General features: G+C 29.2%; 1 protein-coding gene across 1 annotated transcript; it reads right to left on the minus strand.

The window, feature by feature from the left end:
- Window positions 1-633: 633 nt before the first annotated feature.
- LOC125830198 (F-box protein At4g35930) lies at window positions 634-2,870 on the minus strand. Its single transcript, XM_049509398.1, has 4 exons — window positions 2,348-2,870; window positions 1,388-1,462; window positions 1,190-1,299; window positions 634-1,109 (listed from the first exon to the last, which is right to left on the minus strand). Exons 1-4 carry the CDS (start codon window positions 2,732-2,734, stop codon window positions 848-850), a joined length of 834 nt encoding a protein of 277 aa, XP_049365355.1. The 5' UTR covers window positions 2,735-2,870; the 3' UTR covers window positions 634-847.
- Between the last annotated feature and the right edge of the window lie 13,892 nt (window positions 2,871-16,762).

Here is a 16,762-nt window from a genome sequence, read left to right on the forward strand (position 1 = left end):
CTTGAAAGTCTAAATCTACTGCTATAACTCGAAAATATTAGTATAATATGTCATATTAGAAATTTTCACTAATAATAATAGTAATTGCAACGACTAATTGTGATGATTTGTGATAGTAATGAATTAATGATTATGAAAGTGCCTCATCTCAGGTCATTTGACTCCAACACATAAAAGCCATGGAGTAATAAATTCCGAATGCATGTCATTTGATTCCAATATGAGCAATCTTAAGCTCGATTGCTTGTATACCTATAGCATCACAAGTACATATTTATGTTTACAAACAATCAATAAAATCATAAAAGAAAAACATTTGATTACAAAAACTCATTGGTAACATTGGAGTTGAAGATCAACCGAAAACAACTAATCTACTTTCACAAAGGTAGGGATAAGATTGCATACACATCACCTCGCCAAGTATAACTTATGGGATACGTTGGTTATGCTGTTATAACTCATTGGTAACATTGTGTACTCTAATAGCGTTATCCACAAATGTGGAATACCCCCTATTCAATACCTTTTTCAGTTTCAAATATAAAGGCTCAGATTTTCATTTTTCTTATAAATTTCATTTACTGCAGTAACAAACACTGAGACAAGCAACAAGCAACTCCCAAACCCCAATAAATAGAACTTATAGAGAACTATACACAAGCCAAGTCTCCATATATTATTCGCAAAAACTTTCAAATCTATCTAAACCTAGTAATCGTCAACCACCTTCAACGAGTGCCCTGGGGTAATATTACAAAAACTGCATCCTGTCCATTTTGCTACCAAAGACGAAAACGAGATAGTTTTCTACTATACATATATTAGAAGAGGAGAACACCGGAAATCAACGGAGTTTATTCTGAGCAACGGCCTGGCATAATTCATCCTCATAGAATAGAACTCTATTAGAACCCAACGACTTGCATAGGGACGTTGGTATAACAGATGGAACCATGTATCTTGTAGGGATAGTAGACTCTTGGAAAAGAACAGCTGCAATTTGCCTCATCTCTGGGAACTTGAGACGGGGTGAGGGACGTGGACCATGTTTTGGAGCCTTAGGAGTGTGAGGAGTGTTGATCCATGCACCTTTTCCGTTTTCTTTGCTGCAAGTGACAGGCATATGAGAAATTCAACAGATATGTCTATAGCCGTCAGGATATGGGGATAAGAGATGAAATATTACCTTACAAATGGCCAGTGATCAGTGGGGGCAGGAGTCATGGTTCTTAACAGCTCCTGCCGCATTCTATCCGGAGTAGTATAATTAAAATGGAAAAGCCTTGCCTGAATTACCTAATGAATTTGATCCATTGATTAGATTCCAACACATAACCCATTTTTAAAAAGAGATGAACACAGAGAAAGAGAGATATAGACTCACTGCCTTCCTGATCTTTTGAGAGACATGGAAAACTGCTTTAAGTTGGTCGTGGTGTAAATGGCACAGTAGTTTGACCTCAATCAGAAAGTAAAAAAACTATCAGCTATTCAGTTCAGATAATTAAAAGGAGCAAAACAAAATACATAAAAGATCAGTTTCCTAAATCACACCACCAAGCATAGCACTCACAGGGCAACACTAAGACCCATGCCCTGCAGATCTTGAATTCAATTTTTCAGTGAATGCAGAGAACATAAAGAAAAGCACACATATCAGCAAATGTTTCATGTATCACAACACCCACTGGTCTTTGAAATATATATCATACCATTCAGAGATAAGCTATTTTCAGCTGATAACCCAGTCCTTCCAACTGTTTCTGTTCTAGTATTTACTTTCTTTTTCATAAGCACTATATACTCTTGAGTTTTCTAAATTTGAGTAACTTACAAATCTGACCTTAAAGTAAGCAGGTCTTCTACATGATGCTAACCAGGGAGACAACAGGAGGGGTAAACAGGTGAAAGAAAATGTGGACGGATACTAAAATACAGGCATGATATGGATTCCTGCTGTTATGGAAGAATGACAATCATCAACAAATAAGGAAATTATAAACAGATCCAGCTGATATGATGTTGTGGATGAGACACATTTATGTGGCTTCAATTCATAAAGGTTTTCCAAAGAAAATTAATGAAATTAATACTATAAATGCTAAATATTATATTTTCCAAATATCAAAACAATTCAAAACTTCAAATGAAAATGACATAAGAACCATTCGAGATTGTTAACCACCATGGTTGTCATATTTTCTTCTAAGTGTAACACAAGATCCAACGTCCACAGTTCAAAACATGCGAGTGGGCAAAATGATGTTAATCAGAACATTTGATGCATCAGTATAGCATATGATCAACAATAAAATGAAAGAAAAAGGAATAGAACTCTCTATACCAGTAAATCCATTGGAAGAGACTCGAGCCTTGACTCTGATGTGCACTCAAATGCACCAGGTGTCTTTGGTGTCATTTGCAATTTATACTGCTTAGATACATCAATGGGCGTATTCACAGAAGCATAACAAGACTTCACAGGTGATAAAAATATGGGACTTTCATCAACAACATTATTTTGAAGTGCAGCTTTATCGTTCGTTTCATCTGAAGTTATTACAGCCACCCTTTTCTTCCCAAGATCCGTACAAGATTTAGCAGCTGATGCCTTAGTGTAACGTAGCTGAGCCAAAGCACCTGGTTTCAAATATTTTCCCTTTGTACTCCTTGACCGCCTTTTCTGTTTTGGAGTCTTGGATTGACCATCTTTGGGTGACACTTTACCCATATTATTGTGATTTACTTTCTAGTTTCCAATCAGTTTAACCAAATCATCACCTAATTTCTCAAAGTCTCGACTTTAATCAATTCTTTTGCTTATTTATCAAATCAAGACCGAATCTAACTCTGATTGCTCTTCAACATTGACCTGAAAAGTTAAAAAGTTCCAAGACATAGCCATCAAAACAGGAAAGATTCCAACTTTTAATAAACAAATTAACAACACAAAACATTAAAATCAGAAACCACAACAAATGGATGACATAACTAACTTCTTCAGAGTTACAACAACAGGATCTGGATGAAATAGAGCATCCAATCCAAAAACAGGATCAAGATAAAATAGAATCAAAGTTCACAGCTAAACGCAATAGAACATACAATTACTTAAACATATAGCAATTCACACATGCCACAAACGTACACAAAGAACTCCACAAAATGGGGTCCGGAAAAGCTACAGTGCACGCAAACCTTACCTTACACCGCTGAGAAACTGTTTTCGATAAATCCTCCGCTCAAGGAACTGTTTTACACGACACATAAATGCAAAAAAACGCAAATCAGAACCTCCATGAACAAAAAAAAAAATACACAAAAATTGAAAAAAATAAGAACGTAATCCAAAACAAAATTGAACAACAAAGGTATACAGGAGAAAAATGGCGAACCTGAAATGATGCTAAAAAATCGACCCGATAAGCAGATAGAAGCGAAAACCCTAGCAAAATGCAGAGAGGGAAGAGGAGGGAAGTGAGAAGAGGGAGTTTCTAATATCTAGGGTTTTGGTTAAAAACTAAAATAAAATATTTGAATTTGTTGTAAATGCCCGCCAAATTTTTCAACAACTGTTACCATATAATATAATGAGATATTAGTACTTTAGTCCTTAGAATATTAATAAATTCTAAATAAAGCGAAAAACTATTTTAAATACTATATTATCAAACAAAACAAACATACTTTGTATAATACTTTTGTGGAATAAAGAGACTGTTTTCGATAGAGGTTTATTTCTAAAAGAATAATAATAATGTGGTTACTAAAATAATAATACTAAGGCTAGTCCCCTCCTTCTCCAACATGACGTGCGACACACTTTATCTCCACATGGTCGAATCATCTCATCCTTGCTTTCATTTTGTTGTCTGTCACAAATGTCACTCTCACCTTACCCCATATACCCTTATTTTTAATCATATATATATCACAGCATTTTCATACATCCATATGATCATCCTTATAACTATTACATTAATCGTTTGAAGAACGTGTGCATTTTTTACTGATCAAAGCTTTATTTCATACAACAATATCGATCTAATCACCACTTTGTAGAGCTCAATTATCTTTAAATTTTGCTGATATATTCTTATAAGATAGTACCTCAAGTATGAGCCTCCATTCTACTCACCCTACTCCAATATTAGAATGTATGGTCAAACACGTACTAAATATCACATACATCTATATAAAGGAACAAAAACTCATACTTAAGTTAAAATTGAAAGTTAAATGTGTTAATCCATATATCATAAGGATCATAATCATAATTCATTCATAATTAAGGGACCAAAGTAAATACTTTTATTCTAAAATAAAATAAAAATAACTGATGAACCTAGGCCCCACTTTATGGACTCTTGGGAAGTGGGCCAGGCCCACGTGGGGTATGATATATAGATTACAGCTGACGTGGCAAGTTTTAATTGGTTGTACTGACAGTATTTTAAGGGCTCAAGTAGGAATCCGAGGTCAGTATTCTGACGTGGTCTATTTTCCTACGGCGTTGATGGCGGCAAACTTGGATTCTAATTAAATTTTATTTATTTAATTTTGTGATTTTTTAAAATATATATATATATTATCTGTCTTTTCTAAAAAAAATATCTTGGGAGGGAAAATTTGATTTGACAATTATCTGTATTTTAAAAATTATTTACAGAGGAAAATATAAGAAAAAAATATATATTTATATCATTTTTTGGGTTTTCAACTGTGTATTTGATATTCATATTGAGATAAAGTTTTAATATGATACTCTGATTAAAGGTGAAAGAGTTATATATTTATTCGATTGTAAAATTGGAATTTTTTTATATGCGAGATGTAAACAAGAATATCTCATTAGATTAGTAATCTCACATTTTATGTGGAATTGATGATTCATCATTTTTATATAATTAGTGGAATAAAATAGTTTTGATGATATTTATTACTAAATGTGGGATAAAACATTCTCATATCTTATCCTAGAGTTATTATATTTCGTTAATTGTATATAGTATTTTTTAACAAAATATATCGAAAATATTTTCACGTTCGTTAACCCCATAAATCACCCTTGAACAAAATGTTGATAAGAAAAATTAAAAAAATAAACATGAGAAACATTTTTTAGAAAGTTGGAAAAAATAAAAAATAATTTGTTAGCTTTAAAATATTTTAATTAGATCCTATTTAAGTATGAAAGGATCCTATGTGAAAAAGGGATATTAAAAGGACTATACAACTTCTTTTTCCTTGGATTCTCTTCTTCTTCTTCTTTTTATCCGATGTGTTTAGTATCTGTCTAAGGTTCGATTAATTTGAATTTGGGACAAATAATCTCACTTCAAAAAATAAAGCATTTTTCATAAAAAATAATCGACTTTATATTAAAACTCGAACCCTGCTTTAAATTCTCTTATATGAATAAAGTTTAAGATGATAGATTTAAGACATTTTTTAATCCCTAAAAATCCCTATAAGTTTTGGATTTTGTTTATAAGTCCGATAAATTATTTTTGCTACGATTAAAAATTCATAATTTGAAAATTCGAATTTTGGATCCTTGTTATAATATTTTATGAAAACATGAAAAATTTATTTCATTCACACAAAAGATGACAGTCCAACGCTCCATCACACCTATTGTCCTTGCTACATTATTTAGGAGTACATGAATAATTTGTCAAATGTAATTCATGATCCTTTAAATTGAGAAATTTGTCCTTTGTACTTCAAAATTCATGATCCTTTAAATTGAGAAAAGTACATGAACTTTTGATTTTTTTTTTAATTATTGGATTATCGATTTTTAACGTTTTGAGTTTTTTTTTAATGGGTTAATCGATAACGATTCGATAGTAAATTAAATAATTATTTTATACCATTTGGTATATAAAGTCCCTGATTTAGAGTTTAGTTTCATACTTTTATTTCCTGGTTATCTCAAACTCACAATTATTCTACAATGTAACAATGTTTGCTTTTGAGTAAGATGCAATTTGTCAAACTCATGTGCATGATTCATTTGGTTTGTCACCTTATTTCTAAGTGATTTTCAAATAATTTTTTGATGTCAGATCTTAACGGTTAAATCAATAACGATCAATAATTGATAAGACAATATCTGAATGGTTTTATAACGATTTACCATGTCTATAAATCGATCATCGATAAGTTGAACCAATAAAATTCAAAATTGATCCGAACCAACTAATACCCAACCATAATCGAGAATCTATCTTAAAGAGTTAAAAGGCTAAAATCTGTGTAAATTTATTTTTTTGAATGTTATTTATAAAATTATATATTAAATATAATGTTATTGAAATTAAAAGGAGCATAAATAAGATTTAACTGGATAACAAAAAATAAATATTACTAAGATTCAAAATTGTAAGCCTGCCAATCAAACTGTGGTTAAGATTGTAAGCATTTAAATTCATACAATTATTTAGAGTGCATTAAAATTGAGATAATAGTCCAAATAAATATTGTGGCTAATATAATTGAAATAATTTTTTAAATCTAGATATATTAAGCTAGTCTATTTAATTGCGTTATAAATGATGAACCATTTTATTTAGTTTGGGTAGTTGTTAATTATTGATTTGTTTTTTTATTTATTGGATTAATGTTAATATATTATTTTTTCCATTTCGAGTTTTTAATTTGTTGTTCAATGTTTGCATCACTAGGTGAAAACATGTATCAAACTATTCTTCGCTATTGAAGATTATTTTTTCCTTAGATTGATACACTCGATTGTATTTATGTATTAGAAAAATTGATACACTTATTATCAAAGTGTATCTTCTTTAATTGATACATATTGATACAATAAGTGTATCTATATATCAGAAAAAATATATTTGAGTATCAGAAAAAACTGATACAACTATTATCAAACTGTTTTTGCGTACAAAAAAATTGATACAACTATTATAATAATAAAAAAAGGCAGTGTATGTATATTTATTTAGGGTGATACAATACTCAAACATTGTATCATTATTGTGTATATTGATACCTACTATATCTATTTACGGATTAGGGTAGAGAGGAGAGAGGTGAACGAGATTTGAAAGAAAGATAGATAGATAGAGAAAGAGGAGATTTGGTATTTTAGTTTCAATTGAGATACATGTTGTATCGTAAATACACTCTAGTCGCTTCTCTCTTCTCTCTCGATCTCACTTATCTCTCTCCTCTATCTTTCTCAATCTTCATCGTCTCTCTCTTACCTCAATCCAAATTATAACTATTTATGAAAAACTAATTAAAGACCAACCCAATAGAATATGGATATTTGTGCGAATGGCCCAAAACTAAATGGTGGCCCAAGAGAGAAATATTGGTGAAAATCAGTCCAAGTAGAATGTTTGGTAACATAACAATTTAAAAGCCCAATTATATATTTTTTAAGGGTGTTTAGATTGACTTAAAAGTTGGTCAAACTTACCTTTAAATTGGTTTTTTACTTCTGAAAGTGTTTGACAAATATAAAAATAACTTAGAATAAGTAAAAAATGATTTAAATAAGTTAACAAGAGTTTGACGAGATTAAAAATAAGTTAAAACCAAAATATCTCTCCCTACTTTTTATTTTTTGACTTAAAATACATTTAAGTTTGATTTTTTATTTTTTTTACTTAAAAGCTACTTTTTTAAGCCAATCCAAACGGGCTCTTCCACTTCTCCCTATAATTGCCTAATACTAGTATGGGCATCAAATGACAATGACCTCATTTTTTAGCAATGTGATAGAAGTGTCAAATGAGCGGATTCTCTTTATATTATGACTATATATATATATATATATATATACATTTTTTTTAAAATTATTTAGATTAAATTACTCACGAGTCAATCTAATTGCATATTAGCCCAATTTTAAAATAAGTGGAATTAAGTGGATTAAACGAAACTCAATTAATAAAATAAGTGAATTACTAACCTACTAAAATATAAAGATACTAGATGAATCACAATTTTATAAGCTGATTTTAACGCACCGCGTGAAGCGGAATTCAAAGACTTTCATTGGCCTTGCATGCCCTAAATACAAGGCAAATTGGGGTACTTCAAGGAATTGGACAAATTATATTGGACCATCCATTTCCATTCATTATCACCCTCTAGCTACTCTGACCAAAATGTTCGATAGATAGGAGTTTTTTTTTTCTCCAATCGTATAATCATGATGTATAAGTTAGTTTGGTATATTTTGACTAATTTTAGGGGTAATTATTACTCCCTCTATCCCTAATTACTTGTCTATTTTTTCTTTTATAGTTGTCCCTACTTATTTGTCCATTTTGACAAATCAAGAAAGGACAATTTTTTTTTATCTATTATACCCTCAATTAAATGACTAATTACTTTGAAAAATGCTGAACTTTTCATCCACTTCATAATTAATAGGGGTAAAATGGTAAACTTACTATGTCATTAATTGATTTCTTAATAGGTGTGTTAATTCAAAAGTGGACAAGTAATTAGGGACAGAGGGAATATCTAACACTAATACAGATATTATGTAATTTGGTTCAAAAAAGTTAATGGTGAAATGAAGTGTGTTGGAGAATGGAAAAGATAGAACTAATGTGGAATGATATTTATGGAACTTGTTTCCGTTACTTCCACTAGCAAAGTCACTTTCTTAATTTTTAAGAAATTTATTTTTCTAACAATGTATTTTCTGATCAACAAATATGAAAAAATAAAAAACATTTTCGTAACCCCCCCCCCCTCCCAAACCCAGTTAATCACCTCGTTAAATAAACATAACTATACATATTTTTGCATTTGTCGAAACAACAACAACAAAAAGCCCAATATATAATCTTATAAAAACGAATATATGCATAAAAAAAAATCATTTCTTTATTAAATTTTTTTTATTTTTGATCAATCCTCGATTTAGAAAAATATGTTAATGTTAAACAATCTAACGGGTGGGCGTTCGGTTCTTCGATTCGATTTTATCAAACTTTGATTCGATTCTTCGATTTTAGAAAAGTGTGCACTGTATACCAAATCAAACTAATTCGGTTCGGTTTTTTCTACTTTGGTTTGGTTTAGTTCGATGTTTTTTAAATTGGTTTTTCGATGTGAATGAAAAATAAAATGAGGACAAAATCAAAGTATAAGATACTTAAAATTTTTAAAGTATGTTAAGAAATATTGTGTCTCACCATGGAACACTAAAATACTGTATTTATTTTTGTCAAGAACATTGTGCATCGAACTAGTATTTCTTGAAGAAAAAAAGGATGAAGACAGATTATTTTACATAACGTACATTGATAAAAATATGTTTTGGTCCCTCTTGGAAATTAATATTTGAAGTTAACTATTGAATTGTACATTTCTTGCTACTTTAATTTGTTCGTGAATGATTTAATTGTTAGTTAACTCTTTATTTTTAGTTAAGAGAATATATATATATATATATAATTTTTTAAGATTTTTATTTTTTTAATAAAAATTCGGATCTTCAATACATCAAAATTCTGAAACCTTTATACAGAACACCAAATCAAAAAATTGAAGAACCAAATGAAGAACTGAAGTAATTAGATTCAATTAGAGTTTTAGGTATTTATGTCCACCCCTAAATCTAACACAAAACACACGTACAAAAATGACAGCACTAATCTAAAAGGGCCACCGATATTATTGAGTTTTTTTATTTTATTTGGCAAGACATGCATAAACGATAAATAAATTGGCACGATTAGTCCACAACTATATTTCTGTCTTTTTGTCTTTCTCTTATTTTATTTTTTATGTTTTATTTTTTGTTTCGCGTGATTTGATGTTTGATATTCGTATAGAAATTTAAATTGATATAATGCAAGATTCATTAAAAGAGAAAGCGCTCTTTTTATAAGTATTTTATTTTTATATATTCAATAGTTGAATTCAAAAACTCTGATTAAGAATAGAGGAATTCAATCTCATCACAAATCCACAATCCTTCATGATAATTTGTTTTGAAGTATAAATAACACTAATAATTTATGTATTGAATTTTATTTATTGAAATTAAATACTGAAAATCAATTATTGAATTACTAATTTTGATATAATATATATAATAATTTACATGGGTGTAAACGAGATAAAAGTGAAAATAATACTCTATGCGTTGTTATTTACGACATAATAATATTCTTTACCTTACTAATTTATCTTATGTGATACTATTTAAAATTTGAGATTCAGATTTTTAAATTTAATAATGAATTTGAACATAACATGTTTAAATTTTTTGAAATAAATTTATATATTTTAAATTAGGTAAAACTCAAAATATTTAAATGACATATAAAAAATAATAATTAAAAATAAATTAATTAACTCTCAAAATTTTAATAGCGTCACATAAATTGAGATTAAGGTTAGGAGGACAAACTAAAAAAGAATAATTTAAAAATATAATATTATATTAACCCTAGTGAGAAAAGGACCAAGTGCTAAAAGTAGGCAAAAAGAGATGGGACACATGTGCCTCTTCCATCCCTCTCTACACGGTGTTGGTCCCATTATTAAGACCCTTGCACAATTTTTCCAAATAATTGCGATGTTCAGATTAACTTTCGTTTATTTTGAGTAATTTTAAAAAATATTTATCATTTTTTATCATTTATAAATATTTTTAAATAATTTTGTTCATCAAAAGTAAAATAAATAAAAAGGATCACTTAATATTTTGTTGATTTTCCATCTGTTGTTGGATATTCACATTAGAGTTTAACTAAATTTGAATTCGCGTCAGTAAGTCCCACATTGAGGGATAAAACGCTCCCTGACAAAGACTACTCTGTATCCAAGAAGACTCAGACTCGAGACCTCTGGATTAAGAATGAAGGAGAGCTTTCATTCCACCATAACCCTCGCCGGTGACCCCTTAATACATTTATCTCCACTAAAAATTGACGACACTTGCACAATATAAATTGGATGTCTTTTTATTTTTATTTTTAATTAAAAGAAGAAGCATGATCCTACTTATTTGTTTTTTAGTTGTTTGCTTGAATTACGCCAAAATCCTTATGAAAGAGAAATTTTATTCTTCATACACAATATTACTTTTTTTTTTGTGATACTATAAAGAATCAATTGTTGATGCAACATTTAATTGACGATGTTAAATAATATTAAAATTAAATTGTATTGCCACCCCCAAATGGTCATGCAATGCGATTCGAATTTAATCGAAGCTTTAATGAGGGCTTCGGACATTGGGTGGGAAATAAAAAAAAAGATATATTTATTTTGTCACAATTTGTATGTAAGAATTTAAAAATTAATATTATAAATTTTAATCGTAAATTCAGGCATAAAAGATTTTAATCATTTAAAGTAAAATTCATATATTTAAAAATTATGTAAAAATATTATCAGTTACAACACTTAATTAATAAACTTAAAGTATCTAAATAGCATATAGAAAAAATTATGATTAAAAATAATAATTAACTCTCAAAATTTCAACTTTGTTACCTAAATTGATACATATTAAAAATTTGATTAACTTTTGAAATTTCACATGTACCACATAATTGGCTGACTTTCATATTTTCACATGTGCCATAAAAATTGAGACAGAGCGAGTAACATATATTATTTGAAAATTATATTAAAAGTACCACAAATTACAATAATTAAGAACTTAAAATATTTAAAAATTATATAAAAATTTAATTATCTCTCCTAATATTACTTGTACCACATAAACTTAAACAAATAAAATAATATATATTGAGCTTGAATTTGCACGAACTCATATATATATATAGAGAGAGAGGGGGCCGGTTGGAAGGGAGGGGGGGGGGGGGGAGTGCTAATTAAGTAGGCAAAAAGAGATGGGACACATGTGCCCCTTCTATCCATCTCTATGTAGTGTTGTGACCATTGTTATGACACACAATTTATTTTTAGGAAAATGCATAAATTTCAATTTGAATTTGTTGTGAAAAGTCAGTTAGACGCTTAAATTATTGTGGTGATTTATTACATTTCTAATTTTCTTTGAAGTGATATTAATACCCCTGAAAGAGTGACATGATAGAAAGAGTATCTTCACATTCCTTAAGGTGCATGAGAAAAAAATTTATGTTAAAATGACAAATTTAAACACATGGCATTATTTTATTGTCATTATACAATTAAGTATTATAATTTCTAATATATTAATTATGCCATTTTTTTCCTTTTTATCTTTTAATTGGTGACCCCAATTTCTTTAAAGCTTTTACATTTTTTTTAATTTTTTTTTGAGTTCTTCTTCTTTAACAGTTCTTAATCACCATTGATGATTTCTTCAATTTATCCTCATATAAACATGTCCATCACTCTACTTTAAAAAGAAACTCTAAAAATAAATAAAAGATAGTGGAGAAGATGTTGATTTCCACCGGAAAGTTGATAATTTTAACTTAAAGTTCATGATTTTTACTTGAACTCGCTAGAGGATTCACCAGAGAAGATCACTGGAAAAAAATATGAGAAATATAATGACTTCTATTGAAAATCATATGACATTATGCATAAAATTCATGATTACATTGCCCAATTTTTTCAAAAATCCATCGAAAAAAGTAATTTTCTATCTTTGTATTGTCTTCTTTATTCTCATCAACGCACCACCTACAACCATCACAATGTTATTTTTGTCTCTAGCCATCAATAGCATATTTGATTTTACACACAAAGAATACTAATCTTGAAATGCTTGATTTTCATCTATAATTACCATATATTTTTTAAAAAAATTACAAACTTAAAAGGTTTTATTTGTTTTACCAGCAACAATGGTGTTTCCCACTACCTATCGCCACCACCAACATCACTAAACTTCATAATCTTCTTATTGTCTCTTGTTCTCTCTTCAAATTTCTTGTTTTCCCTTCAATTTATGAATAATGAAGAAGAAAGAAGAAATAGATTTTAAGAAGAAAGATATGTATGGTGAGAGGTTTCTACTTTTTGCGAAAGTCTAAGAAAATATTAAGGAAAAAATGTTTTAAAAAATTAAAATAATATTATTTACGTGTCAAAACGCATGTATAACTCATTCTCACACAAAACTAAGATTATCTTCGGAAGGTGGTATTAATATCACTTTAAACAAGATTGAGTGAGTATCGTCATGATAATTTAAGAGCAACTTTCACATATAGCAAACACAAAATTCATATTTGTATGCTATAACAAAGTTTGCATAATTGCGCTCCATAGCAAACATATATATGTATAATTTGCTATACATATACAAAAAAAAACAGTTCAGTTGTATACAAAAGATCAATTGTATAATATGTGTATGGATAAAATGAAAAAGAGAGAAAGACAAATAAAAACAGGGCAGGGAAATATTTGTATTGTATAATTATAAGTGTATAGGACGAAGATATATGTATTTGCATGTGTATATACAATTTTCTCTCGCTTTATACAAACAGAAGCGCAATTTATACATTTACGTTTTTGTATAAAGTGAGAGAGGCGAGTGTGCGAGGGATCTGGGAGAGGGGAACGAAAATATATGTATATATACAATTTTCTCTCGCTTTATACAAACACAAACACATTTTATACATTTGCGTTTTGTATAAAGTGAGAGAGGCGAGTGAGCGGGTGAGATCTAGAAGAGTGGCGAGCTAGATCTGAGAAGGGGGGAGAGAGGGGAACAAAAATATATGTATATATACAATTTTCTCTCGCTTTATACAAACAGAAACACATTTTATACACTTGCGTTTGTATAAAAAACGAGAGAGGCAAGGGAGAGAACGAGAGTGGCGAGCGAGATTCACCTGGAGAAAGGCGAAATAGCAACAGTTTGTTGTGGGATACAATTAAACCAAACTATATTTATAACATTTAATTTGAATTAGTAATTTGCTATTATATACAATTTTCCCATAATTTAAACGTGTAAGTAATTTTTTAAACAAGTTCCGGGGAGGGTGGGGGGGGGGGGGTTATGCCTTTTCCCTTCTTTTTTTTTTCCTGCATGATTGCATTGTTTAAGTCAGTTTTTATTATTTCGATTAAATTTATACAAATTTTATTATCTTTTATCAATAATAGGTATCAAATAATTTTACTTATTAAAATTAAAATAAATAAATAAAATAATTTAATAATTATGTCTTTTGTAAAATTTGATAACACATACACAATATAAATTGGATGTTCTTTTTATTAGAAATAAAAAAACATGATCCTCCTTATTTGTTCTTTAGTTGTTTGCTTAAATTAAGCCAAAATTCTTTTACAAATGATTTTTTTAAAAAAAAATCATTCGACCACATTCACTTATATCTATTTATTTTTAATAAATAAATTTGGAGGCATAATATTGTTTTTTTTTTATGACCCTACAAACCTTACCCTTCCATATCTCAACAGGATAATATGTCAAGAAAATTTGCTACCTCAAATTAATTTACACTCATTATACATTTCATCATCTTTTTCAAAGAAGGCAAAAATATAAACTATGTGATATATTCATTCACATGATTTTTACGATTAAGTGTATAGATTATATGTTTTTCAACTATTGATTTGTAGGTAGGTGAAATTAAGGAGATTTGAATTCAAATTAAGAGGGGCAATTTGACTTTAGCAGCTGTGATATAAATATCGTATTTACGAAAAAGTTATTAAATTCTCAAAAAGTCTTGCCTATCGTTAAATACATCCCTAATTTTGTAGTAACAAATAACCAGAAAAAAATGAATGAGAGAAAATTGACGGAACGTGTACTCTTACACTCTAAAAACTTGCTCATATCAAGTATTCATATCTAATTAATAGATATATGGTATATTCATAAGATATATGGTATATTCATATCAAAATGACTATATGTTGGTGAGAATAATAAATTTTATGTCGATGAGAATAATAAAATTTTAAAAGTAATGATGTCATTATAAATTTTATTTACATATAAAATAAATAGTTAGTAGATATAAATGTGGGGTTGTTTTAACAAAATATAAACTTGTGGATCAATTTTTGTATTAAAAATATCTCAAATCATGATATGAAATTCCATATCATGGTTTTTGGAGAATATGAAATCACATCTCATGATATGGAATCAATGTAAAATCGCATGTCTAAACGCTAATTCTATCTCACGATTTCATATCCTGATGTGATATCGCATAGCCAAACGCTTACTTAGGATGATATCAATTATTCTTTCTTTAAGTATCGAATGCGGGTAAAGTTTTGCACACATACACCTATCATATATAAGCAATAAATTAAATTAGAGGCACATTCATTGGCTGCAAAATGTTTAGTACTATGACTTAGCTGTTCTTTTAATTAATTACTACAATTAAAAGTCAAATCCCTTCTTAATTTACCCATCCCCAAGACCTAATTGCCTAAACACTTTACAGCTCATGCATAAGCTTTTAGTTTTGGGTCTTTTTTTTTATTTTAAATATGTTATGCAAGGATCAATATTAAAATTACTACTCTAATTATACTTTCTTGGTCTAATAATAGTTGTCCATAGAGGTGTTCATGAGTCAGTTTGGATCGGTTATTGGTTAAAACCAAAACCAAATCAACTAAATCGGTTTTAAAATTATCAAAACAAAACCAAACTAAATATAATATATTTATCGGTTTGATTGTTATTGGTTTTTGATTCGGTTTGATTCGGTTATTAACCATATACAAAAATAAAAGAAACAATTCATTTAAAACGTGAAAAAGTGACAACAATCCATTCAAATGAAAAATAGTTAGAATGTTTCACATTACATAACTTTCGATTATTGAATTTACTACAAATAAAGCTTCAAAATTCATTATTTTGGCCTAGAAGGAAGAGACAATGACTCATATATGTATATAATTTCTCGGTTTGGTTCGGTTATTTCTTTGTTTTTTTTTCCGAACAAAATCATAACCAACTCAATTTTTTTCGATTTTTAAAAATCTAATACCAAATCAAACCCAAATAAAATCGGTTTGGATTGATTTTTATCCAAATCGTGAACACCCCTAGTTGTTCACTATTGACTTTGCACAATTTTTAAGAAACTATAAATAAAATGATAATTTATTATATAGCGCTTTGTCGAAACATATTTGAAATAATTGAACTTCAATATGAATATCGGAATGAGAAAATTCTTGATAGTTAGGCTTTGTTGAAACGAATTGGAAATAATCGAACTTTAATATGAATATCGGAGTTGGACCCAAAAAAAAGAAGAAAAGAAAGTAAAAGACCAAATTTGCTTTACTGTCATTCTGACATTGTAGTGTTGTTTCCACTGAAATCCAAATTGTGAACTCTGCTCTCTCTCTGTTTGTATAGTGCAGCAAACCGGAGCTCCCATACAAACAACACCGAAGCCAGTGACCCTTCTTTCTCTCTCTCACACACATTCTCTCTCTTCTTTTCTCTGGTTCAGAGTCAGAGATTTGGGGTCACTGTAACTTGGAAAAGTTCCAGAAAATTACAAATCCAGAAGGTGTTTCCCTCAATTCAATGTCTCTCTAAGGTTGTGATTTCACAGAAATCTATGTCCTTTTGCTCGCAATTTTATGTAATTTTTAGCTCCGGCGAGTTTTTGTGTGCACCATTTTTCGAAAGACTCATTTGGGTTTCTATTTTCCTGCCATAAAAATTTGCTTCCCTCAAATCAATGCTTATAAGGATGTAATTTTCCAGAAATCTATGTTCTTTAGCTCTGACGGATTTTTCTGGCCACCATTT

This window comes from Solanum verrucosum, unplaced genomic scaffold (genome assembly GCF_900185275.1).
Source record: "Solanum verrucosum unplaced genomic scaffold, falcon-dt-bn FXZP01000072.1, whole genome shotgun sequence".
Lineage (NCBI taxonomy): Eukaryota > Viridiplantae > Streptophyta > Magnoliopsida > Solanales > Solanaceae > Solanum > Solanum verrucosum.

Bases quoted from the DNA above. Each gene is read 5' to 3' on its own strand.
- LOC125830198 (XM_049509398.1), bottom strand. From the start codon at position 2,734: ATGGGTAAAGTGTCACCCAAAGATGGTCAATCCAAGACTCCAAAACAG. The intron at 1,300-1,387 runs GTGAGTCTATAT...CAAATTCATTAG, and splicing joins CTCAAAAGATCAGGAAGGCA to GTAATTCAGGCAAGGCTTTT. The intron at 1,110-1,189 runs GTAATATTTCAT...TGTCACTTGCAG, and splicing joins GATCACTGGCCATTTGTAAG to CAAAGAAAACGGAAAAGGTG.